The sequence below is a fragment of the Hyaena hyaena genome, unplaced genomic scaffold (assembly GCF_003009895.1).
Source record: "Hyaena hyaena isolate Hyena2069 unplaced genomic scaffold, ASM300989v1 scaffold_40, whole genome shotgun sequence".
NCBI lineage: Eukaryota > Metazoa > Chordata > Mammalia > Carnivora > Hyaenidae > Hyaena > Hyaena hyaena.
The window spans coordinates 4737928-4764903 of record NW_024080672.1 but is presented as its reverse complement, the minus strand read 5'-3'; the positions used below and the strand labels follow the sequence as shown (position 1 = coordinate 4764903).

The 26976-nt window shown below is 48.6% G+C and overlaps 1 protein-coding gene across 3 annotated transcripts in view; it reads left to right on the top strand.

Moving 5' to 3' along the window:
* NOD1 (nucleotide binding oligomerization domain containing 1) overlaps nt 1–26976 on the top strand; it is a 65194-nt gene extending 38218 nt beyond the window's left edge. Inside the window, exons 7-13 of one of the 3 annotated variants that reach the window (XM_039229857.1) lie at nt 241–324; nt 800–883; nt 5346–5429; nt 6310–6393; nt 8744–8827; nt 14248–14331; nt 25879–26976. In XM_039229857.1, the coding sequence (XP_039085788.1) occupies nt 241–324; nt 800–883; nt 5346–5429; nt 6310–6393; nt 8744–8827; nt 14248–14331; nt 25879–25951 (577 nt within the window). In that variant the 3' untranslated portion in view covers nt 25952–26976. Of the gene's footprint in view, nt 1–240; nt 325–799; nt 884–5345; nt 5430–6309; nt 6394–8743; nt 8828–14247; nt 14332–21742; nt 22148–25878 lie in introns of those variants that run through there. The other 2 variants (XM_039229858.1, XM_039229859.1) reach the window with 2 other exon arrangements.

Genomic DNA, 26976 nt, shown 5'->3' with positions numbered 1-26976 from the left:
TTTAGATGGCACGGGGACACGGGAATAAATGGGACAGAACATAGTGATATTGTGAGAGCATCGTATGGTGACAGATGGTGGCTACGCTCAGGGTGAACACAGAGTAACTTGTAAGCTTGTGGGGTCACTGTGCCGGACACCTGAAACTACTGCAGCATCGTGTCAACTATGCCAAAAAAAAAAACCACAAAAAGCTGGCACTGGGAGTCCTGACGTCTCATGCGGTGCTTTCTCTCCAAGCCTGTATAACAACCAGATCACCGATGTCGGAGCCAGGTACATCGCCAGAATCCTAGACGAGTGCAAAGGCCTCACGCACCTGAAGTGAGTGGGGCGGGCGTGGCGCCTTATTCGGTAGCCTCCATGGGTCACCCCTTCATGATTCAAACACAGAATATAAGTCACCAGGAGGTGCACTCCCCCTAAAGCCATCTGCTTGCCCCAGGGCCACTAGGGTCAAATTAAGAGACCTGTGTGTGGAAGGAGAGCCGGCCGCAGGGAGGAATCGTGACCTGCGGATGAGGCTCGGATTTCCGCAGGGCCCCCTACCTTGGGGGGAATCTTGGCAAGGGGAGCCCTGTGGGGCCTCTTATAATAACTCAGTGATCTCGTTCATGACAGCTCCACCCTTGTGACCTAGTCACCTCCAAGGGCCTTGCCTCCTCATACTGTCACCTTAGGGGTCAGGGTCTCAGAATATGGATTCGGGGGGGCCCTGAGCTGGGGACGAGGGTGCTGACGGTGGAGCCCCCCAACCCCCCGCAGCTGGGAGCTGATGAGAACACGGCTCTCTCTGCAGACTGGGAGAGAACAAGATAACGAGCGAAGGAGGAAAGTGCCTCGCCCTGGCTGTGAAGAACAGCAGATCGATCTTTGAAGTCGGGTGAGTAGGGGCACGGGCACCTGTGCGTGCGATACCACCTGTCCTGGGTTCGAGAGCGCCTGCCGGGGTTCTTGGACATAAATACACCCAAAGGGTGGCTGGGGCCCGCTGTGGGGAGGCCGCAGGGCACATCCTCCCTGGAGCCCTGCTGGCTTCTGCCGGGATCTGGCAGCCATTGTGGGAAGTCCCAGGATTGCCTGCAACTTCATCTGCAGACTTTTCTGTCATCCATGCCCAAGCTCCTTAGCCCCGCCGGCGAATGGAGGGGGCTGTGCTAGCCCTGTGGTAAGCCTCTGCAGGCCGGTGTTCTTCACCTGGGGAGTCTGTATTCCCTGGAGGCGTTTTAAAAATGTTTATTATTTTTGAGAGAGCAAACCTGTGGCGGCGGGGGGGGTGGAGGAGCACGAGGGGCAGAGAGACGGGGGGACAGAGGATCCCAGGCAGGCTCTGTGCTGACGGCAGTGAGCCCCATGTAGGGCTTGGACACATTGACTGTGAGATCATGACCTGAGCTGAAGTCTGATGCTTAACCACTTGAGCCACCCAGGCGCCCCTGGGGCCTTTTGTTTTGTTTTCAGTTTGTTTTTTTTTTTTTACATTGTGGTAAAATACATATAATGTAAGAGTTACCATCTTAACTATTTTTAGGTGTACAGTGCAGGGACGTTACATACACTCATAGCTGTGCAACTGTCCCCACCATCCATCGCCAGAGCTCTTTCCACCTTGCAAAAAAGCAACTCTGCCCATTAAACAATAACTCTCCATTCTCCCTTCCTCCAGCCCCTGGCCACCACCCTTCTGCTGTCCATCTCTATGAATTTGACTGCCTAGCACACGTCACCTAAGTGGAGTCATACAGTATGTGTCTCTTTGTCACCGGCTTCCTTCGCTCAGCCCAGTGTCCTCAAGTTTCATCCATGTTGTAGCATGTGTTGGAATGTCCTTCCTTTTTAAGGCTGAGTACCAGTCCGCTGGATGTATGTGCCACAACTTGTCCATTTGTCTGGTCACTTGGGTGGCTTCCACATTTAGCTATCATGAGTAGCGCTGCTATGAATGTAGGCATAGAAATGTCTCTTCCATTTTGGGTAGGGGGGCTATATTCCAGAAGTGGAGTTGTTGGATCAGTTGGCCATTCTATTTTTTTTTTTTTAATTTTTTTAATGTTTTATTTATTTCTAGGAGAGAGAGAGAGACAGCGTGAGCAGGGGAGGGTCAGAGAGAGAGGGAGTCACAGACTGAAACAGGCTCCAGGCTCTGAGCTGGCAGTCAGCCCAGAGCCCGACGCGGGGCTCGAACCCACGAACCGCGAGATCATGACCCGAGCGAAAGTCGGACGCTCAACCGACTAAGCCACCCAGGCGCCCCTGGCCATTCTATTTTTAAAAATTTTTTAATGTTTACTTATTTTTGAGAGAGAGACAGAGAATGATTGGGAGAGGGGCAGAGAGAGAGGGAGACACAGGATTCAAAGCAGGCTCTAGGCTCTGAGCTGTCAGCACAGAGCCCGACTCGGGGCTTGGACCCACAAACCATGAGATCATGACCTGAGCTGAAGTGGGACGCTTCACCATCAGTGCTTTCCGTGTCCTCCCCAGCACTTGTTATTTTCTTTTTGATGGTAACCACCCTAGCAGGTATGAGGTGGCCTCTCATGGCTCTGACTCCAGAGACTTTTTAAAGCTTTTTTTTTATTGTTATAATTTTTTATCTGATTATAAAAGAAACACCAATAACTTGATCTGTAAACTGTGAAGAATACGAAAAAGAGAATCCAAATCATCTCAGAAATACTCTCACCTTTTGAGGTCGGTTTAGCTTTCTTGTTCTCGCATGCAGGGTGTGTTCTCCACTATTTTTTTAAACAGAGGTCAGACTAGACATACAGAATTTTTTCCTTTTCACCTAATCTCATAACGTCAGTCATTTCCCCCTTCGTTAAAAATGTGACACTGTTCAATTGTATAGTACGCATACCTTTTTTTTGTAGTTCGCGTTTTTACTTAAATTCCAGTTAGTTAACATAGAGTGTAAATATTAGTTTCAGGAGTAGAATGTAGTGATTCATCACTTACATAGAACACCTAGTGCTCATTACAACCAGTGCCTGTTTTCTTTTCTTTTATATATTAAAACTTATTTATTTTTCAAATAGTTTATTGTCAAGTTGGTTTCCATATAACACCCAGTGCTCATCCCCACAAGTGCCCCCCTCCGTGCTCATCACTCCCCTCCCCCCCCCACACCCATCAGTCCTCAGTTTGTTCTCAGCATTCAAGAGTCTCTCATGGTTTGTCTCCCTCCCTCTCCCCCACTATTTCCCCCCTTCTTCTCCCCCATGGTCCTCCATTAAGTTCCTCCTAATCTTCCTATATGTGCAAACATATGATATTTGTCCTTCTCTGCCTGACTTCTTTTGCTCCGCATAACACCTGTTTTTGAGAGAGACAGAGAACAGTGGGGGAGGGGCAGAGAAAGGGAGAGACAGAATCCCAAGCAGGCTGTGTACTGTAAGCAGCAGAGCCCAGCATGGGAACCCACAAACTGTGAGCTCATGACCTGAGCTGAAATCAGGGGTTGAACGCTCACCTAACTAAGCCACCTCTGACTTCCCCTTAGTTTGCATAGTACATTCTAGCTCCATTCAGATCGTCATAAGTGGCAAGATTTCATTCTTTTGTATGGCAGAGTAATACTCTATTATATACATACACTACATCTTCTTTATTTGTTTATCCGTTGATGGATATTTGGACTCTTTCCGTACTTTGGCTAGTGTTGACAGCACTGCTGTAAACATTGGGGTGCTTGTGCCCTCTGGAATCTGTATTTTTGTATTCTTTGGGTAAATACCTAGTAATGCAGTTGCTGGGTCATAGGGTAGTTCTATTTTTACCTTTTTGAGGAACCTCCAGACTGTTCTCCACAGTGGCCGCACCAGCTTGCATCCCCACCAGCAGGGTAAGAGATTCCCCTTTCTCAACATGCTCCTGTACACATACTTTCTTCTTTTTTTAAATTTAATTTAATTTTTTAATAGTTTATTGTCATGTTGGTTTCCATATAACACCCAGTGCTCATCCCCACAAGTGCCCTCCTCCATGCCCATCTCCCCCCTCCCCCCCACACCCATCAGGCCTCAGTTTGTTCTCAGCATTCAAGAGTCTCTCATGGTTTGCCTCTCTCCCTTCCCCCCACCATTTCCCCCCTTCTTCTCCCCCATGGTCCTCAGTTAAGTTCCTCCTAATCCCTTCTATACAAAACACTGAGAATTTGTTCCAGAGCTTTAGCATCTCCAGAAGGGATGGTGGCAGGTCACAATGCATGTTGCCCAGGCAGCCCCAGGTCCGCTGCGCACGGGCTGGGCAGATAGTGCCCTCGGCCTAATAAAAATAGCTGTCGCCTTCCTTAGGCCAGGTGCTCTTCTGAGGGCTTTGCATATGGTAACTTAATCCTCACAACTCTAGGGGGAATGTTCTTATTAACCCCATTTTATAGATGAGAAGACAAAGATCCAAGAGCTTATATAATTCACCCAAGTGAACCTTAAATCCAGATGAAAATCCAGTTTATTTTTTTTTATGTTTATTTAGTTTTGAGAGCAACAGAGCGTGAGCGAGGGAGGGACGGAGAGACAGGGAGACACAGGATCCAAAGCAGGCTCGGAGCTGTCAGCACAGAGCCCGACGCAGGTCTTGAACTCATGAACCGTGAGATCATGACCTGACCTAAAGTTGGATGCTTAACCGACTGAGCCACCCAGGTGCCCCAAATCCAGTTTTAATGGGAGGCCAGCGGTCTGGCTCTGGACCCCAGCATCCTGCCATGCAGACCCTTTGCAGATTATCCGCCGTGGGGAGGGAGGGGATTGGGCTTTGTTATTTGCAGCTCCCCCCGCCTCCCCCCCACCCCCAGCAGACCGCATGGGCCCACCAGCACCCTGTAGTAGCGTCCTTTTCTCAGAAAAGCAGCATGGCTGGTGAGGTTGCTGAGGATTCTTCCTGATCTTTCTTTGCTTCTTGGAAGACTGACTGTGTCTTCACCAATGTCTCGGACCCTGCACAGAGTCAAATGGATGCTGGGAGTTGGCACCTCCACAGGCCTCCCTTTTAGGCTGCTGAAAACCTGTATCCTCTGCGGGGGCATCTGGGATGGCCGTGTGCTCAGGTTCCCCTTCCCACCCCCCACCCCACCCCCCCCAGTGTGAACTTAGTCTCTAATTGTGCAACTACCTGATGGGCTTCTGTTCCCAAGGCTTCTGCTGCTCTTACCCTTACTGTCCCTTTGAGTTGAAAACGGAGAGCAGCTCCCTAAGGGGCTGGTGTGGGAATCTTCTCCAGGCCATGGCTCCAGGGACAAAGCAGAGACATCACCTGTGAGCGTACAGCCGGGCGTGGCCACCAGCAAAAAGTAAGTGGTGAGCGCGGGCTAACGTCCACTGTCTTGCCTCTGCCCTCAGGATGTGGGGCAACAGAATCGGTGACGAAGGAGCAAAGGCCTTTGCAGAGGCTCTGAGGAACCACCCCAGCCTGACCAACCTGAGGTGAGTGCCGCCTTCTGAGACCCGCTGTCCCCTGGGTCCCGCCTGGTCACTCCGTGTACCTCATGGTTTGCCAGGGAGGAGCCAAGGGTGGTTGGCTTTCCTCACAGAGAAGGTGTTTGTGTGTGCGTGTGTGTGATTTTTTAACAGCGTTTTTACTGACACGTGAGACAGGCATTATGCGTTCAGCTTGGCGACTTGACGTACGTACACACCAGTGTGACCACCACCCAGATGAAGACCCAGGACGTGGCCACAGGGGGGAAAGATCTATCAGCCATCTCCCCAGGCCTCTTCAAGTGGGGAAGTTGTGAGGAATTTTGAAGTCCAGACAAGGGGCGCTGTCCTTTACTCATTCACAGGACAGTGCTGAGACAGAGGGGGAGCCTTCATGCCTGTAAAGACGTACTCGTCCCTGGCCTTCCTGGAGGCCTCGGGCCAAATCGCAGAGCCCTGGGCATGTCCCCATTGCTGGGGTCCTTCCTAACATGGAGAAAGAGTCCAAGAAGGGTGGGGGGGGGGGAGTAGCAGACTGTCTTCTTTAGGAGAACAGAGGAAGCTTCGCCAGGTCTCATCGATGGGCCCCTTGAAAATGTCAGCCATCCGAAGCAGAGCCTTGCCAGCCCCTGGTCTGCCTGTGACCAGGTCTCGCTGATGTTCCGTGTCCTGTCTGGCCTCTTCTTGGCCAGTCTGTGCCTGTCCTCCCGCTTGGGGCACAAAGCCTGGGCAGCAGCTGGCAAGGCCAAGCCCTTCTGCTTCGGGCCTCAAGTCAGCCTGGGAAGGAGCCCCTCCCAGCAGTATCTTCCAGGTGTTTCGGTTGCTGAAGCCAATGCTGAGTGTAGACGTGTCTCTAATAATTGACCCCATGTGTTTTCCTTCCTAGTCTTGCATTCAACGGCATCTCTACCGAAGGAGGGAAGAGCCTCGCCCAGGCCCTGCAGCAGAACACCTCTCTGAGAATATTCTGGTAATGACCAAAGTCATTTTGAAAGGCTGGGTCTCAGGGGCTATTCCAAAGACTGCACAGGCTGGAATCCTAACTGAAAAGCTGCCTTTTCATTGAAGAGGCTCTAGGCCTTTCTTCAGTGTGGGGTTGACAATTTGATTCCTTCCTAGAATAGAAAGCAGCCATGCCTAAAAGCACAAACAGGTGTACGGAAGGGGGAGGGGGCCCCAGGCTCAGGGTCCCTCGCCAGCCCCAGGCTCAGGAAACCCTGAAGGCGGGCTATTCTGGCAGGATTATGCTCAGAACACCCTCGGATGTGCCTTGCGGGTCCAACTCTCATGCACTTGGCTCAGACTTTTCTCCCTGCCTCCTCCTAAACTGCCTTCTTCTTCATGCCCCTTTCTCCTTCCCCAGGTTGCCACATCACGATTTGGCCTTCATGTCCCAGCCCACCTGTCACCTGTCCCCAGAAGCCCACATTCCTCACCCCTCTCTGTACTCCTTTGGTGTATGCTGCCTTCCGACAGTGCTTTTTTTGGTTTTGTTTTTCTTTTTGTCACTTACTCTATTTCTTTGCACTTTCTTTGCTTGCCTGTATCATAAATCCCTTACAAGGGAGGGAGCTGTATTTGGGCTCCATGCACGTGAGCTATTGGCTAAGTTGGTTCATCATGACAGTGTCATCATTTTGAGAATTCTGATACTAGCCCTGCCGGCCATTAAATTGCATTTTCAATTCTTTTCCTTTAAAAAAGATCCTTAAAAATATTTTAAAAAGTAATACCTAAAAAAAAAAAGGTAAGGAAGTCAAAAAGTAGGAAGTGAAAGTACTTCCTCCCTTGTGTTTTCCAGATACAGTCTTTCTCTTCTAGCCTTCTAGCACTTGAATGCATGCTTGAATATGTATCCCTCTTCTTACAAAATAGAATAGCACTTAGCAAGTGACTTTAAAAAATATCTTAATCACGTATTGTCCGTAGTTTACATGGCCTTTTATGTCAGGATTTCTCCATCTCAGCCCTGTTGGCATTTTGGTCCAAATCATTTTTCTTGTGAGAGGCTGTCCTGTTCAGTATAGAGTGTTTAGTAGAATCTCGGGCATATTCCCATTAGCAGTGCCCCCCCCCATAGGTGATGATTAAAAATGCCTCCAGATGTTGACAAATGTCCCCTGGAGGGGAAAACACCCACTGAGAGCCCCTACTCTACATGGATAACAATAATGCCAATACCCAGCATTTCTCGAGTGCTGACTGTACGCCACGCATTATTCTCAGGCTTTTTTATGTGTTAACTCACCCCTACAGCCACCCCATAATGTCCGTACTGTGACCATGGACCCTTACTTCTTTGGTGAGAAAACTCAGGCCCAGAGAACATAAGCCACCTGCCTGAGGTTGTCATGCTAGTAAACGACGTGCAGCCAGCATTTTGGGCTCCAGAGCACTCTAAGTAATGTGTTCTTCTGCCTTGTTCTCTCTACTCCTCGTTCCCTCTGAGGGCTGCCCAATGACCCACTGAACGGATGTTTGCTGTTTCATTTCCCAGTAGCCTTTGCTGATGCTCACGTGTTCACTCTTCACAGTATACCCGCTACCCTGCGACCGTACTGCATGTGTCGATCACCTTGTGTGTACATCTTTGCATACAGAAGTGTCATCAAGTGTGGTCGTTGACTCAAAGTATAACATGTTTAAAATTCAGCGAGACGCTACCAAATTCCCCTTTGAGGAATGACTGCTTAATGTTCTATGTCATTCTTCTTCCTTACTTATTCTTTCATCCACTGGTATGACAGGGTCCAATCCTTTTTATAGTCAGGGGCTTCTAGTCCCCTGTGCTTTATCCAGACCACTGCTGGTTTTAGGAACAACCGAGAGACTTCCTGAACCTTGACTCACTGAACTTGGGTCCTTCGCAACTGGCCTCAGAGCAAAGCGTCGAGCATGTTTTAACATGCAGTTGGCAGACTCTTCTAGGTCTTCGTATGACAGACTTCGGTAACACGCTGTTGGCAGTGTTCAGGCAGCCTTGAAGCTGGAGGGCTGGAGGAAGCCTGGGAGGTGGGCCTTGGCCCCTAGCCTCTGTGAGATCTGAGTGTGCAGCAAAGACGGGGAGGCAGCATGGGCTCCTCTGTGGCAGAAGGACTAAGAAGTAGGAGCTTGGGGACAGGGTTTGCCCTAGAAATGAGCCCTACTTATAGTCTGCGAGGCTCAGAGGCTGGGCTTGGGGCCTGGCTGTTTACTCAGTTCAGCAAGCGATTAGCAGCAGAAGCTAGAGAGATCTGGGCTGGGCTCCCACTTCTGAGAACTCACTTAAAACTGTGTGCCAGGCAGAGGTCTCCTGAGTAAACACTCACTTTCTTTTCTAGGCTCACCAAAAATGAACTCGACGATGAAGTGGCAGAAAGCCTGGCAGAGATGTTGAAAGTCAACCAGACGTTGAAGCATTTATGGTAACTCGGAGAACCTCAGGATTTCAGGCTGTGCTACTTTTATTTATTACTTACTTTTCTTTTCAAGGTTTTTTTGTTGTTTTTTTTAATTCTAGTTAGTTAGCATACAGTGCAATATAGGTTTCAGGAGTAGAATTCGTGCTTCATCACGTACAACACCCAGTGCTCATTACGAGTGCCCTCCTTAATGCCTGTCACTCATTTAACCCACCTCCCAACCCTACCCTTTCCAGCAATCCTCATTTGTTCTCTGTAGTTAAGAGTCTCTTATGGTTTGCCTTCCTCTCTGTTTTTATCTTATTTTTCCTTCCCTTCCTCTATGTTCATCTGTTGTGTTTCTTAAATTCCACAGATGACTGAAATCATATATCTGTCTTTCTCTAGGTTATTTCACTTAGCATAATACCCTCCAGTTGCATCCACATCGTTATAAATGGCAAGAGTTTATTCTTTTTCATTGCTGAGTAGTATTCCATTTTTTATATGTACCACACCTTCTTTATCCATTCATCAGTCAGTGGACATTTGGGTTCTTTCCATAATTTGGCTATTGTTGATTGTGCCCCTTTGAATCATCATTTTTGTAGCCTTTGGATAAATTCCTAGTAGTGCAATTGCTGTGTTGTGGGGGAGTTCTATTTTTATTTTTTGAGGAACCGCCACACTGTTTTCCAGAGTGGCTGCCCCAGTTGGCACTCTCAACAGCGCAAGAGGGCTCCCCTTTCTCCGCATCCTCGCCAACATCTGTTGTTTCCCGAGTTGTTAATTTTAGCCACTCTGACTGGTGTGAGGTGGTATCTCATTGTGATTTTGATTTGTATTTCCCTGATGATAAGTGATGTCGAGCATCTTTTCCTGTGTCTGTTGGCCATCTGGGTGTCTTGCCCAGGACCTCCAACACTATGTTGAACAACAGCAGTGAGAGTGGACATCCCTGTCATGTTCCTGATCTCAGGGGGAAAGCTCTCAGTTCTTCCCCATTTAGGATGATATTAGCTGGGGGCCTTTTGTATATGGCTTTTATGATGTTAATGTATGTTCCTTCCGTCTCAACTTTCTTGAGGGTTTTTACCAAGAAAGGATGCTATATTTTGTTAAATACTTTTCTGCATCTATTGACAGGATCATACGGTTTTTATCCTCTCTTTTATTAATATGTTATATCACCTTGATTAACTTGTGAATATTCCTGCAGCCCAGGAATGAATCCCACTTGACCATGGTGGATAATTCTTTTAACGTACTGTTGAATTTGATTTGCTAGTATCTTGTTGAGAATTTTTGCATCTAGTTTCCTAAGGCATTTTGGCCTGTAATTCTCCTGTTCTACTTTAAAAAAATATTTTTTGAGATGGGGCGCCTGGCTGGCTCAGTCAATAGAGCACGTGACTCTTGATCTTGGCTTTGTAAGTTTGAGCCCCATGTTAGGTATAAAGAATACTTAAAAATAAAATCTTAAGGGGCGCCTGGGTGGCTCAGTTGGTTAAGCATCTGACTTTGGCTCAGGTCCTGATCTCACGGTTCGTGGGTTTGAGCCCCGTGTCAGGCTCTATGCTGACAGCTCGGAGCCTGGAGCATGCTTCAAGATTCTGTGTGTGTGTGTGTGTCTCTCTGTCCCTCCCCTGCTTGCACTCTCTCTCAAAAATAAATAATTTTTAAATTAAAAATAAAATTAAAAGAAAAATGTTTTTTGAGGGGTGCCTGGGTGGCTCAGTCAGTTGAGCCCCCAACTCTTGATTTCAGCTCAGGTCACAATCTCCCAATTTTGTGAGATTGAGCCCCATGTCGGGCTCTACGCTATCCCATGGAGCCTGTGTGGATTCTCTCCCTCTCTCTCTGCCCTTCCCTAGCTCATGCTTGCATTTGTGTAAACACTCTCTCTCAGTAATATGTTTCTCTCTCTTTCATATATTTTAAAGTTTACTTATTTTTGAGAGAGAGCACGTGAGTGAGAGTGAGGGAGGGGCAGAAGGAGACAGGGACAGAAGATCTGAAGTGGACTCTGCACTGACAGCAGAGAGCCTAATGTGGGGCTCAAACTCACGAACCATGAGATCATAACCTGAGCTGAAGTCAGATACTTAACCAACTGTGCCAGCTGTGTGTCCCAAGAAAAATTATTTTTTTAAGTTGTGTAGCCATCACCATGATCTAATTGTAGGACAGTTTTACCTTCCCACCAGCCCCCCTGGGAATACACCAGTATGCATTAACCTCACCATCCTTCTTCCCCAGTCTCTGATCTCCTTTTTGTCTCTATGGATTTGCCTATTCTGGGCATTTCCTAGAAATGGAATCCTACAACGTGTGACTTTTTGTCTGTGTCCTTTCGTTTACGTGGGTTTTCAAGGCCCATCTACATTCTAGAACATGTCAGAACTTCATTGCTCTGTATGGCTGATAACTCCGCTCTATGTATATTCCACATTTTGTCCGCTCATCAATTGATAGACGTTGGGTTGTGTCTACTTGTTGATTGTTATGAATAATACTGCCTTTTACATTCATGTGTGTGTTCGTGTGTGGACATGTTTTCGTTTCTCTTGGGTATATGCTTAGGAATAGAATTGCTGGGTCATATGGCCACTCTGTGTGGAACTTTTTGAGGACCTGCCAAAGCGTTTTCCAGAGTGGCTGCTCTAACTTTATGTTCCCACCAGTTATGTAGGAAGGTTCCCGTTTCTTCACATCCTCAACAGCACTCAGTATTGTCCATCTTTTTGAATCTTGCCATCCTAGTGGGTGTGAAGTGGTATCTCATGGTGGTTTTGATTTGCATTTCCCTGATGACTAACATTGGGCATCTTTTCATGTGCCTCTTAGCCTTTGTGTGTCTCCCTCGGAGAAATGTCTCCACATCTTTTGCGCGTTTTTAATTTTGCTTGCTTGCCTTTTTTTTAAAGTTTATTTATTTTGAGAGAGAGGGGAAGAGGGCAGGCATGCGTGTGTTAGCAGAGGAGGGGCAGAGAATCCCAAGCAGGCTGGGGCACTGTCAGTGCAGAGCCTGACACGGGTCTCAAACCCACAAACTGTGAGATCATGACCTGAGCCAAAGATCAAGAGTCAGATACTTAACTGACCAAACCAGCCTGAGTTATCTGCCTTTTTATTGCTGAGTTGTTGGAGTTCTTTATATATTCTGTGTACTAGTCGTTTACTAGATAGATAATTTGCAAGTATTTCCTCTGTGGCGTTTTTCACTTTCCCATTAGTGACCTTTAAACACAAACATTTTTCATTTTGATGGAAGTCCAATTTATTTTTACTTCAGTTGTTTGTGCTTTAGGTATCTTACTAAGAAACTGTTGTGTAATCCAAGGTCAAAGACTGACACCTTAGTTTTCCTTTTAAGTGTTACCGTTTTGCTCTTGCATTGAGGTCTTTGATCCTAAATGTTAATTTCTGGAGTGAACTGTTGTGTGTGGTAGGAGGCTTAGGGTCCAAAATCACTCTTTGGCACGTGGCTGCCGAGCTGTTCCAGCATTTCCTTGTGGAAGAGACCATCTTTCCCTTGCAAATGGCCCTGACACTTTTGCCAAAAATCAATTGACCATAAATGTATGGGTGTATTTCTGGACGTTCTATTCTAGTTCATTGATCCGTTTGTTTATCCTTATGCCAGGATCACACTGTCCTGATTGTTGCAACTGTGCGGTAAGTTTTGAAATCAGGAAGTGTGAGTGAGTCTTCCAGCTCTGTTCTTTCTCAAGGTCGTTTGGGCTATTCTGGGTCCCTTGTGCTTTTGTATGAATTTGGGATCACCTTGTCAATTTCTGTAAAAACGGCCAGACTGTGCTACTTTTATGGCTGTTTTGCTGTTGTTTTTCTGGCCTGTAGACTTCCTTCTATCTCTTTCCCTTGGGGCCCGGCCAGATCCTGCAGGGAGAACAGAGCTAGACCAGGGCTGGAGAGCGAGTCGTGGCTGCTTCGTGAGTGCCCAGACCACACCGGCCCCTGTGAAGGTGGCCCCAGGGGACATGTGTGCCTGAGCACTATCACTCTTGTTGGCTCCCTTCCTGCCTGGCCTCTTGCCAGGCCTTGGCTGGAAGCAGCTCACCCAGCAAAGCGTAGGTGGGGCCGGTAGTAGCAACCATGAAGGAGGTGACTGGGAAGCAGCAGAGTTTAGCTGAATGCACAGTTCTCTGCCCACTTCCAGCTTCTATCTTCACTCCTTTTGCAAAACTGTCTGAGTTACGTTGTGGTTGTGCTTACCAGGGGGCCATCACCTCTGCCGCGGAGCCCGGCGGCCCCACTTTGGGACATGTGGCTGGGAGATTGGAGCCCCTCCACAGCACAGCCACAGTCCCGTGTGCTTGGGCAGTAATGGTGACGGGAACTCCCTGCCATTGGGTGCCCCCTGTGGCAGAGACTGTGAGGACTACTTCCTGCATGCACACCCTCCCGCTGAAACCTCAGTTACTCCTATTTTACAGATCAGGCAACTGACGCATGGATAGTGTAAGCTTATTTCTTCAAGGATTGTGGCTAAGAAGTAGGGTGTGTGTGTGTGTGTGTGTGTGTGTAGGAAGGGAGCTTTGAACCACTGCGCTGACTGCTTCTTCATGGGGTTGGCCCCTTCTTGCCTAACTTCTATAATCTCAGTCACGACAGCACAGCCCTATCTTCCTGGGCTGGAAGTCCTGCGCTGGCCAGGACTTCTTAAGGTCAAGTTGAGCAGTGGGCTTTTATTCTACCAACAGCCAGGAGTGAGGAGTGGGCACATCACTGCCTTGGGTGAATTTCTTGGGTTGAAAGCATAGCTCCTCAGGGGAGCACTTCAGAGATCGCCCGGGCTCCCCAGCTCTGTTGGAAACCTTGGTTTCATTTGGATCGCTGCTACCTGACATAATGGGGGTGCGCTCTTAGAGGCCTCATTATCGACACTTTCCCACTGAGACCCATGAGTGGAAGCAGGAGAATCGTTCTCTTCCCTCCCTGCAGATGTTGGAGAGGACACAGTGTGTTCTTAGAAGCCTTTGTTTCCCCAGAGAAGAGACCGGCCAGTTGGCAGCTACTTAACTTTAAAAACCGCCTTGCCTTTCCCTAGCCAGCTGGAAGGAGCCACCGGATTGCTATCTCCTGGGTGTTTCTCCGAATTTATTGTTTGGACTGGTAGCCTCCCAACATCTTTGAGAAAAATAACCACACACACACACTTGTGTTCAGGTATTAAATGATCTACGTGTGAGTGCACAGATAGATTAGGCTCACTCTAGAAATATGCCAAAAGATTAAACATCTTAAGAGATGTCCTTTATTCTGATAGATCTGATCTGGACAGCCTCTGCCAGATTAAACATCGCGGGGACACAGGGCTCCCCTGGACCCCATCTCATTCCCTCCCCCCCACACCCCGCCAACAGAGGGTGCACATTTAATCCAGTATTATGTATCTGATTCAAGATATGTTCTTCTTTCAGGCTTATCCAGAACCAGATCACAGCCAAGGGGATTGCTCAGCTGGCAGATGCTTTACAGAGGAACACTGGCATAATGGAGATCTGGTAAGACACGTCTGCCACTTGTCATACTAATGGTAACAGGGACCGTTTACTCAGCACCCGGACTGGGTGCCAGGCACAGCGTAGAGCATGCTCTACATTTATTCCTCATGTTTCCAGTAGTCCTATATTATAGCTGGGTAGTATTTCCATTTCACAGAGGTAGAAACTGAGGCCCCGGGGCAGTGAAGGAAACCTTGCCCGAGGCGCCACCTAAGAGGAGAAGCCGGAATCTGGTCCACACGGCTTGGCTCTGTGGCTGGGGCTCCCCTTGCCTACCCCCTGCCCTCCTCCACCTCCCTGCTATGCCTGGGGCAGATGGCCCAGGAAAGGGCTCGCACTATAAGTGAATCACGCGGGGACTTGGGAGGCTGAGACGTGGATGTGCTAGCTGGAGTCTGGGGTCCCTTCTTCTCTTTTCTGGGGGCTTTGCCGGGCTTGAGGAGACACTGGTGTGCTGGATTTGTGCTGACCTGGGCTCTTTCTGCCTATTTCTGCTTGGAGGAGTTGCTTATGCTCATGGGAGGGAGCCACATTGTTTGCTTCTACAACGCTGAGCCCCATTCCACTTCGTCATGGCCTTGAGGGACACGTATCCCCCCCCCCCCCCCCCGTGGGTCCAGGCCTGTGTGGGCAGGGTAGGGGGAGTTCCCATCGGTGACAGGTGCAGCGGTGGCCGGGGATATGACGGTTAGGCGAACAGGGGGCGCTGAGCAGGCTCCCTGGCGCTCCAGAGTGTCATGTGTGTCTGGTGGGGGCCACAGACCACAGGAGGGGTTCACACTCTCCCCGTGAACTCAAATCCTCAGCTCAGGGGCTAATTACTCATTAACTACTTTATTTCCTCATGGTGTGTGTGTGGGTGGAGGGAGAATTTCCCAGCCAAAATAAGTACATCCAGCTACAGCTCCTCGACCTGGGCTCCCAGAACAGTGTTTTTTAAACTTTGCTTTGAAACTCGTTAGTGGATCATAAAATCCTTTTGGCGGGTTGCAACCAGCATTATTTGGAAAATGGAATCGAGCAGCAGTCCCTGTGCACGGCCCGAAGTATTATTTTCTAATCTTGCGTCAGATGTGGATATGTGTGCCTGCGTGGACGGCCAGCTCACGATGTAAAATGTAACTCTCATTTGGGTCATGCCTGGAAAAATGTGGAAGACGCTGTCCTAGGTGAGAGCCTGACAGAGGACGCCGGGCCGCTCCCGAGTCCGGAAGGCATGTGGGGGCAGATGGAACTTAGGTTTGCGTTCATCGGCGGCCCCCCTCCTGCCCATGGCCCCTTCCCTAGAAGCACATGGGTTCTTTCTGATTCTGTGGTTCGAGAGCAGCAGGCAGAGGGGGGAGGGACAGGCTGGGCTACAGAAGTTTGCAGACGAAAGTCGGCTTCTACTTGGCTCAGAGGCCGATGAGGACGGTTGTGAAAACACGCAGCTGCTTTACCTCCGTCAAGCTGGAGAATGTGCGTTTGTTGTCGCGAAGCGACCGCTCTTCCCACACAGGGCCCCTGACAGGCCCAGGTGTCTTTAGCTCGAAGGTGTGCTACCCCGTCTGTTCAGAGAGGGCAAGAGGGAGGGCTCAACTGCTGACCTGGGAGCGTCTTCAGGTCAGTCGCTGTCTTGTCGTATGTGTGTGACGTCACGGAACCGGGCTCTGTGAAGTCCTGTCGCGTAGGCCCCGCCCAGGGCTGAGGGCGTGAGGGAGCAGCTCTGTTGCCAGTGGCACAGGGACTCGTTGTTTGTGCCAACGCGGATTTCTACCTCATCTTGGTCCCAAGAGAGCTTGCAGTCTGATGCCCCACAGGGAGTTCTGCTTCCGAGGCAGAGAGTTCAGTGGCCTGACATTGCCCGGCATCTATCATATCGCTGGCATAGCGTCCCGGGAGGCTGTCTGCTCCAGACTGTGAGCTCTTCGAGGATGGGGCCTGGGTCATGGTGTTAAAAAACAAAAACAAAATTCAACTGAGTAAATGTGAAGATCTGATGGGCTTTATTAAACAGTTCATGAGTTGGGCGGCATCCCATCCGGAAAGTACTGGGGAGCTCTGCTGAGCCAAACAAGAGAAAGGTTCTTAAAGGCAGAGGGCATCAACAAAGGAAGAATTTCTTAGCAGGGAGTGCACTGTTGTAAGCAAGGTTGCCCCCCTAGGGGAAGCAGGAAGGTCTGACAGGAAATTTCCTACGATTGACCAGGAAATTCTATGCTGACTGATTAAAGGCTCCATTCATTCCTGGGGTGTTAAAGTTCGGTTGTAGTTAGGTATTAACTGATTTAATTGGTTTAATTGATTTAACTGGTTTCCTGACTTGGGGCCTTGACCTAAGTGATGCTATTTTGGGGCCTGTGGAACGATGGCCCCCTTTCTGCCCAGACTCGGCTTAACTGAGAGCTGTGATCACAGTTGAGGGCGTTAGCGCCACTCTCAGCTACTGCTCTGTAGTTCTCAAAGCCTTTGTTGATCCTGTGTGTGGCATTCTTAGGTCATGATGTTTTTACTTTACATTCCGTTAAGTCACTTGTCCTTTTTGTACCTTTTTTGACAGTCCAGTCTGAGGGAGACCATTTGGTTGGTGGCTTCAGACATGCATTTAAAGCGTTTAAGAAAATATAACGCACCAGGGAGATTCGTATGATTATGATAAGCAGGGTCGTCCCCAGTGTGTGAGGGTACTTTGAAGCCATGGTCTCTAAGATCCAAAGGCATCAAAATCAGATAAATCAAAGAAAGACCCAGTGGAAGGAGCCATCTTAAGGCAAGTGCCTTGTTTTGGTATTTGATGTAATCGAGTTGCAGCTTTCCCATGAGTGTTAATCCAGGGGGCACCTCCTTGCTCAGCTGAACCACACTCAAGGGCTATTCTACTCTATTCTCAAAAACAACATTGGCCATTGAGTCTAAGGATCATTGTTGGGCAGTTATGGCCTTAGTGGTGATGGGGCAAGATTTTCAAGAATTAAGAAGTCCCTGATCATAGCTTCGTCCATATTTATCCCTAAACAGAGAAGTAGGGGTCTGCCGAACGGAGAGTCCTGAATCATGAAAGCCTCCTGGTCGGTCCTTTCCAGTTCATGGTGTAAATTCACAGGAGGTGACCAATGATAAAAGTTAGATTTTCTCCTGTCCTGAAATAAAAGGTTGCTATAAAGTCCAGAGGGTCCCCCCCTGCCCCCAGCAATGACCTGGGAAATAAAGATAAGGGCGTTACCTTTCCTAGCCGGTGTCAGAAGGAAAGGAGGACTCGTGTCACGTTCAGTTCATGTATGAAGTCTTGATGGGGTGTCTTGAGCAGAAGCCATCTACCTTGGGGGTGGCTATTTCTTTTCCTTGTCAGTTTGATTTGTGGGTCTCCAGCACCCTGGGACCAGGGCTCAGGAGGAGCCTTCTTGAGCCGTGTGACGTGTACTCAAGGCTCAGTGCCTTCTGGTTGTGCAGCAGTGTCCCTGGTCAGGCGCACGTTGTAAGATCCTTTCCAGTGGGGCTCGAGCTTTTGTTCTCTGGTGATGTTTCCAGAATACCTAATCACCACGAGGCTCTAGACTGTGACCAACAGGACACTTTTAGTTGGGATCCCAGATGGCCTTTTAAAAAAAATGTTTATTTTTGAGAGAGAGACAGGGCACAAGTGAGTAGGGGCAGAGAGAGAGGGAGACACAGAATCTGAAGCAGGCTCCGAGCTGTCAGCACAGAGCCTGATGCCGGGCTCAAACCCATGGATGGTGAGATTATAACCTGAGCTGAAGCCAAACACTTAACCGACTGAGCTACCCAGGCACCCCTGTAATTTTTTAAAGTAACCTCTATGCCCATCATGGGGCTTGAACTCACAACCCTGAGATCAAGAGTCGCATCATCCATTGATTGAGCCATTCAGGCTTCCCCTAGACTGGCAAATTTATGAATACATTTCATAATTAGAAATGTATTTTTTCATAGTACAATAGCACAAAACAGGTTTTGCTAACATATCCGAATTTGTCTTATACAGAGAAACTAAAGAGAAAAATGGATAAATGTATGTTAATACTTAATGTTTTATTATTTTTTTTCTTACCTGGAAATGATCTAGGTATTGAGTGAATTTAACTTACTACGTAACTTAGCAAAACTTTAACATTTTGGAAGCTATTTAAAGGTTTACTCACAAACCTTTTTTAAATCTTATTTACATTTATTTAATTTACTTGTGCTTAACAATTATATGCAGACTACCCATAAAACTTCATAGACAGACTCGACCATTACTCTGTTTTTTTTTCTGACAGATTCTGCAACAGAGATATCATGAAAGTAATTTGACTTTCAGTAAACACAGGCAGAATCAAGGTTTTCTGTCTAAGCTTCTGACTTCGGCTCAGGTCATGATCTCACACTTTGTGGGTTTGGGCTCTGCGTTGGGCTCTGTGCTGACAGCTCAGAGCCTGGAGCCTGCTTCAGATTCTATGTCTCCCCTTCTCTCTGCCCCTCCCCTCCTCATGCTCTATTTCTCTCTGTTGATAATAAATAAATGTTAAAAAAATAATTCAAAGTCTCAACAGCTTGGGTCCCAAATGGTGAATAATGTTCTGGAAACTGTCAGGGCAGTATTTTCAATATGGGCCTGAATATTACTTGTGCCTAAATGTAGCATTTAAGGAGAGAATACATGAGTACTTGGTTATAATTAAATAAAATGCTTGATTCATTTGGGAAAAAAATTTACTCTTCTTTCCTTAAGTACATGGCAATTTTATCCCTGTATCCTGACCTTTGATGATGATCACAAAATTTCTGAGAGGAGCCAGAGAGGTTTGGAGATTAGTAAAGACAGGTGGGTTTTGGGGCGCCTGGGTGGCTCAGCCGGGTAAGCCTCTGACTTCAGCTCAGGTCATGATCTCATGGTTCATGGGTTCGAGCCCCACATCAGGCTCTGTGCTCACAGCTCAGAGGCTGGAGTCTGCTTCAGATTCTGTGTCTCCTTCTCTCTCTGCCCCTCCAACTCATGCTCTCTCACATTCTCTCTCTCTCAAAAATAAATAGACATTAAAAAAAATAAAAAGACAGGTGGGTTTTGATTTGTTTGCAGTGTTGCACTTCTGGTTTTGTAGAGATTTTAAGACAAAGACAGATTCCAAAGAACTGGATTCTAGCTTGAATATCACGAGACAGGCCCACCTTTTTAACTAAATTTGCTTCATTTTTTAAAAAATTATTTTTATGTATTTTTCAAGAGAGATAAATATATTTTATGTATTTTATGTATATTTTATATATACTCTCTCATAATCCCAAGCAGGCTCCATGCTGTCAGCAGAGTCCAATGTGGGGCTTGAACTCATAAACTGTGAGATCAGGACCTGAGGGGAAACCAAGAGTCAGAGGCTTCACCGACTGAGCCACCCAGGTGCCCCTAAACTTGCTTCTTTATATCAGGGGGATTCATGGGAATGAAAAGAATGGTACTGTCTGTACAAAGCATTTTACCAAAAGCTTTCTTCAAGATTAAACGTGTCAACCTTGGCTTCTATTAGCCTGTGAGCACGAGCCTTCCTCTGATCATTTGTCAGAGGGCCGAGCAGAAATTTTATCCATCATCTCTTTCGTCTGTGAAGGGGAGATTGGTGAATAGTCAAATCTTTTTCATGTTTCTCTCAACTTGGTAAGATCTTCTGAAAGCAGAGGAAGAAGGGCTTTACAAAAGATTTGCTACTGTTTGGGGGGGGCCTGAACTGAGGCAGGGCTGAGGGGTACACCCACAAAGCTGCTCATACAAAAATGTCTAAGGCTGGGGCGCCTGGGTGGCTTAGTTGGTTAACCGTCCGACTTTCGCTTAGGTCATGATCTCACGGTTCATGGGTTCAAGCCTCGCATCGGGCTCTGTGCTGACTGCCAGCTCAGAGCCTGGAGCCTATTTCGGAGTCTGTATCTCCCTCTCTCTCTGACCCTCCCCTGCTCACGCTGTCTCTCTCTCTCCTAGAAATAAATAAAAATATTTTTTAAAAAAATGTCTAAGGCTGACAGAAGTTGATTACAGTAAACTAAGCCTTCCTGTGTCGTCCTGGGTGCTTGGTGCTTTTGTTAAAGTCACTTCCTGGCTTTCAGCATTGACAAGAGCAGCCTGTATGCTTTGAACCTAGAGGTTGGGCTGGACGTTAAGAAGGGGAACTTTCATCAGAGGTAGACATTTATCTGTCTTAGGTCTAATTTTTGTTCTTTTATGTTGTCAAGGGAGTCCCTAAGGCTACCTGCTCTAAGACAACGGAGAGCTTTTTATAAAGACTTTTTTTTTTCTCAAATGGCCAATTTAAAGGATCTAGTGTCTGGCCATCACAAATAGGATCTTACTAATTTCAGTAGCAACTCAAAACCATGAGCCGTTTAGTGGCCTGACTGGAAACTCCAGAGAAGTGTTCCTGGACAGGGTAGAGCTAAGGCAGCCCCCATTATCCAAAAGTTTACTTCCAGGACTAGGCTGAGAAAGCACACAAATGTGACACACCTCCAGGCTCACCTGTGACAGGCAGCCGCTAGTGGAGTGTGATTTCCTGGCACTGACAAGCACGTGGCCGAGGCCCTTAGGGGCCCGACCTCTTATGACCAACTTTCCTGGGAGGCGGCACGGCTCGACAGCGCGTGCTGCTTGTAACTGTGTATCTGCATCCCTGGTGTGTGGGACTGGCTACCACAGTGCACCCTGGTAAGTACGCCCTCCACGTGACAGAAACCAGAGACCATGTTCTCACTGGTCACAAGGCCCAGCTCTTCGGCCACAGAACAAGATAAAAGCAAAAATCTCTTATATGCACATTAACAGCGCTGCCTATGCCTTGGGTCTCTGGGAGCCAGACGAATATGCAGGAGGGATGTACCTTGAGGCGGGGGGACTGTGTGCTGTTTTACAGCATCCCTCGCCACGTGGACATTTTTCTCGAGGTCGGCGGGTGACATAGTGTCAATCTAACACATCCCATGACCAGCTTCTCCTGATGGGGGCTCCTTGAGTTAGATGCCAGGCCCTCTAACAGCTCTTAGGTGCTTGACCTGCGACCACCAGGTTTGTAGCTTTGGCTTCTAAGAGGTTTCCCAGCAACAGCCTGCACCTCGTGCGCACGCGCTCCCCGCAGCAAAGTCTGTCTAAACGGACACTGGTCTTTTGCAAACCGGGTCCTCACCAGCCTGTGAGGCCGGGCCTGGGGGCGGGTTTACGGGGCCTACGCCTCCATTCTGTCCCGTGAGCATTCCTTTCCATGACACTCGACACAAAAGACATAGACAAGAGAAAACACTGACCATCTCTGGGAGGAAACGGTGGGTAACCAAAGAGCATCCTACCACGTTTTTACCAGAAGTTGCTAAACCCAAGGAACTGGTTCTACAGCATTTTCCCCTGCTAACTAAATTTGGAGAAGGAAGATTCTTAGCACTCTCGTTCCACCAGACCCCGCAGACAGAGGTGCCAGGAGGCCGACACGGTCAGAAGTCTCACCTTCCGCCGGCGGTGCGTCAGATGTTCCGGGATCTCGGCTGTAGCAACACTGGGCGAGCACCTGTCCCGTGAGTTCGTATCCTGCCGACGATGCCAACCGCAGGGAAGGAAAAATTCTTCTTCTACTATTCAAGGTCTTCCAGCTGGACTAAGAGTTACATTTGCATATAACATTAACCAGAGGAAAAAACCACACAGTTTTATTACGAGTTCCCAGTGGGCCAATAATGAAATTGAGACTTAAAGAAATGGCCAAGGCAGTTTTATACTTTTTAGTCAAAGAGCCAATAAATGAATCCATGAAGCATTGGCAGGGGCGCCTGGGTGGCTCAGTAGGTTAAGTGACTCACTTCGGCTAAGGTCATGATCACATGGTTCACGGGTTCATGCCCCACGTGGGGCTCTGTGCCAACAGCTTAGAGCCTGTAGCCTGCTTTGGATTGTGTCTGTCTCTCTCTGCCCCTCCCCTGCTTGTTCTCTCTCTCTCAAAAATAAATACACATTAAAAAATGTCTCCAGGACAGAGAAAGCTTAACTTTGGGAGTTCCAATTAGTAAGGAATTTTCAGCAGAATTTGGGGTGTGATACATATTAGTAAAAATTAATAAGGGGTGTCTATATAGCTTTCTTGCCTCTAAATTTCCTATCTCTGGTGATAAGAATGTCTCTACCTCCCTGGTAAAGGGAGGGTGTCTTTCAGATGGGAGATTTATTTCCTGCTTTCGGGGGGCAGAGGAGGGTCTCAGTGCCCTTCCTGCACAGGCTGTCTCTTAAATAAGTTTTACTTAAAATAATCAGTATGCCGTGGGGCACCTGGGTGGCTCAGTCCGTTAGGCATCTGACTTCAGCTCAGGTCATGATCTCACCGTTCACAACGAGTTCTAGCCCCTCACTGGGCTCTGTGCTGACAGCTCAGAGCCTGGAGCCTGCTTCGGATTCTGTTCATTCTCTCTCTCTCTCTCTCTCTCTCAAAAATAAAAACATTACAAAAAAGTTTTCAGTATGCCAGACTGGCACATTTTGGAGCAGCCTATCCTTGGCCCCTACAAAACCAACTAACTAGAGTCTTGTACAAATTTTAGCAGTACCGGGCCGCCTGGGTGGCTTAGTCGGTTAAGCGTCCGACTTTCGCTTAGGTCACGATCTCGCGGTTCGTGGGTTCGAGCCCCGCATCGGGCTCTGTGCTGACTGCCAGCTCAGAGCCTGGAGCCTGTTTCAGTCTGTGACTCCCTCTCTCTCTGACCCTCCCCTGCTCACACTGTCTCTCTCTCTCTCTCCTAGAAATAAATAAAACATTAAAAAAAAATTTTAGCAGTACCATCCAGAGGCAGGACAGTATCTCATGTTTATAACATGCATACAAACACGCAGATGCAAAGACCCTACTATTACTAATATTTGTGGTGTAACATTTAGTCTTTTAATGAAATCGCTTTTAGAATTTTGCAACCTTTCAGGACTTCTGCTCACCAGTTTACTCAGGTATCCCATGCGGTTTAATTCAGGAACGCTGTGCTCTCAGATGCGCTTCCTAAATGCTGTCATCTAATGGGAATGGTCCCCATGGTGGCCATTGTACCTCTAGGTGGTTTTTAGTAAAATTTCGCCATTTCTAGAGATATTCACAGCTCCCAGCACTATCGTGTTCAGACAGAAAGAGGGCAGGTGGACTGGAAGGTAGCATGTTTGACTCTGTACAATTTAAGGATCCCATTGGCTAAGACTTTGTTCACACAAAACATGACAAACGTGCACCTCACATACCAGCAGTAACCAAAACGTGTTACCGGGGACGGGGCTGGCGGAGAGAAGGCTGTGTATTGCACCAGCCATTCCCAGCAATCGCTCACCCAGTGGTCTCCACTACGGAGACTGCAGACTAGAAACGGGGAAAGGACTAAACCAGCAAACCCCAGTAAACGGGGGTAGATGTTCTACCTCTGGATGGACTGCATATGGAAGCTGGGGAGGAATTCCAGTGTGAACTGGCGGGCTGACCCAAGGGCTAAGGAGTGGCGCTCCCCACACACACAGCCACTGTCAGTCTGTGCTGACCAGTCAGCCCTGGAATGGAAGACCTGTTGGGCCAGTAGCTCCAGTGCAAAGAGGGGAGTGCAAATGGAGAGGACTCACCGGCGGCACCCCAGACATATCCTGAAACGGCGAGGCTGACCTTGAACTCAGAAGCATTGGCAGGGCACCCGGCCCCTGTGTCTCCTTGCCCCGAATGCCGGCAGAAGTTCACTTCAGATCCCAACACTGCCACCAAGTCTATTCAGCAAAATCCAGCTGAGGAAATGTGAATTTCCTTGATAAAACGGTTCATGGATCCAACAGCATCCTGTCTAGCAAGTGAAGGGGAGTCCAGCTGAAAAAGCTTTTTTAAAGGCACAGAGGGCATTTCAGAAAGGGAATTTATTAGCCAGGAACGTGTCATTTAGGCAAGGCTGCCCTGCTAAGGGGAGCAGGAGGGGTGGGTCTCCCAGTGCATTCCCTGGCCGTGCTGACTGGCTAAAGCTGGTATTCCTGAGGAGCCGGGGCCGCATCAAGGTTAGGAGCTAAGTCCTGGTTTACTGACTTGAGTCCTTGACCCAAGTGACACCACTATGGGCCTGTCAGGTTTTTTGTTGTTTCTTGGGGTTTTTTTGTGGTTTGTAAACAGTCGTCACTGCTGTGTCCCCAGGGATCAGCGCCACATCATCATGGGCTAACAAAGTGCTTGAGTGCCGGCCATGTGCCAGCACCATCCAGCAGTGAACAAAATGGACCTGGCCTCATGGGTTCCCCACCTAATGAGGAAGACACCCGGTAAAGAAAACAATCACTCAAGTAATCATGAGTGAGATAAAGGGGAAAGTTCAGAAGAATACCTCACACATGTGAGGTTTCAGGGAACTTCTCCCTAAGGAAGTGCATGTAAGCTGAGCCCTGAAGAACGAACAGGAGTTAGCTGAGGTGGGAGGAAAGGTGTTCCAGGTAGAGGGAATAGCATATGCAAAGGCTCTGAGGCAGGAAGGAGCACAGTGTCCCTGAAGAACAGCAAGATATCGGTGTGCCCTGGGGTTCAGACGGTGTAGAAGAAGGGGCAGCGGAGAGAGGGTAGAGGGTAGACTAGACCAGAAGAGATCTGCGGGTCATGTTACATATCCAGGTCTGTATCCTAAAAGCAATGGAAAGCCATGGAGGGGTTTGAAGCAAAGAGGGATATGACCAGATTTGCACTGTGAAGACCATCGTGGCTCCCCAGGCAAATGGGTTTGAAGAGGCCAGAAGAGTACACGTAAAGGGACCAGTCGGGGGGGACACTGCAGTGATCCAGAGAAGAGATGACGGCGCTCAGACCACCATGGTGGTGGCGAAGCTATGGAAGGTTCCAGGGAGGCACTCTGGGGATGTTTAGGGAATAAGATAGAACTTCGTGATGGATGGACTAGGAAGATGAGGGGGAAGGAGGGGTCCAGGCTGACCCCCAGGTCACTGACTTGCACAGGTGGATGAAGAGTGGTACCGGGCACTGAGCTAGGGTCCCTGGGCAGGCGTGGCCACCTTGAGTCTGGGAGGCATCCAAGTGAAGATGTGAAGTAAGTGGAGCCACATGGAGGGGGTCTGGGCTGCAGGTCTGCTCACACAGGGATGAGGTCAGCTGGGGAAAAGGGCCAAGCCCCCTCCCGCCCTCCTGCCTAGAGGAAATCCAGTATTCAGAGCCCACGTGTAGGAGAACATGGGAGAGGAGACGGAGATGGAGCGGCAGACACAGGGGAGAACCAGAGAGGATAAAATCAAGCCAAGCCAATGTGGTGGGTCAAGGAGGCAGGGGCAGGACACCCAAATGCCTGTGAAGGATGGGACAGACAAGGCCTGAGAAATGGCATTAGGTTCAGGTCCATAGTGGCTACTGGTGGCTTTAGTGAGACACGCTTCCTAGAGTGACGATAGCTGGAAGGGAGTCCTATTACCAGACAAGTGTCTGAATAGAGCACGTTCTATAACTTCAGGGCCACGTGAAGAACAGCAGTGTGTTGCAAATGCATGCTGGGAAGGCTCAGACAAATTGCTAATGTTTTGTGTTCTTTGTTTCTCCCTGACAGCCTAAATGGAAACTTGATAAACCCAGAGGAGGCCAAAGTCTTCGAGGATGAGAAGCGGATTGTCTGCTTCTGAGAGGCCGCTTCTGTGTACAGGGTGTAGGCCCTGGGAGGTGCGCTACAGCCATTCGTCCCTCTCGGAGTCTCAGAGGACCCTGCTGCCTTGATGACAGGCACGAGCTTCCCTGGGCAGCTCTTACAGTTTTGTAGGGCATGAGCTGCCTGGTGGGCCGCCATTTTACTTACTGTAAATACACTATGAAGAGACCTGATGCACATGTAGGATTGTTTTTATCGGACATTAGAATGAGACTTAAGCTCAAATGCCTGCCCTGAGGACCAGGGAGGTGAGTTGGTCATGGTGTCTTCATGGAAGGGCTGAGGACATGGTACAGAGTTAGTGCCAAGCTTCTCAGAGGAAAGGTGCTCACCGACCAAGTGTTTTACCTGGAATATTCTCTTCCTCAGTACTGCCCCACAGGTTGACGGTCTGCTCACTTCACAGCTGTAGATACTGAGGTCTGTGCAGTGTTGGGATTTGATGCATCCAAGGTTTTGCCGAGGCTCCTCGTAGGCTTTTGTTTTAGTCCTCGAGTCTCACTGTCTGCTGACAGAGATGGCTGGGTGCCCTCTTAGCAGATCTAAGGGAAAAGAGTGGTGTCTTCATAATGTTGAGTTTTCGTGCAGGGCTTTCTCACCCTCGGCTCACCTCCTCGGGACGTGTTCTACCCCAGGAAGAAGAACCCGTGCCCCTCCTCCAAAAGGAATAAGGCCTGGCTTGCCTTTGTGGCCCTGGCACTCACACAGAAGCTTCTGTCTCTCTCTCCCTGTCTTGAGGAGGGGAGTTCTCTCCCAGCCCGGGAGTCGTTGGGGGATAACTGAACTGGATGAAGGCTGAGGGGGCTGCTGAGAACCCAGCTAGCAGAACAGGTCAGACACCGACCATCATGGCGGCCATGTGCCGATTAGACACCATGATGGCAGCTGCATGTTAAATGGGGGGGGGGGGGGGGGGGGGGGGGGGGGGGGGGGAGGAGTTGATATTACCAGATAACTTGTTCTTTTGCCAACTTATTTGTTAATAAAATACTGAAAACGCTA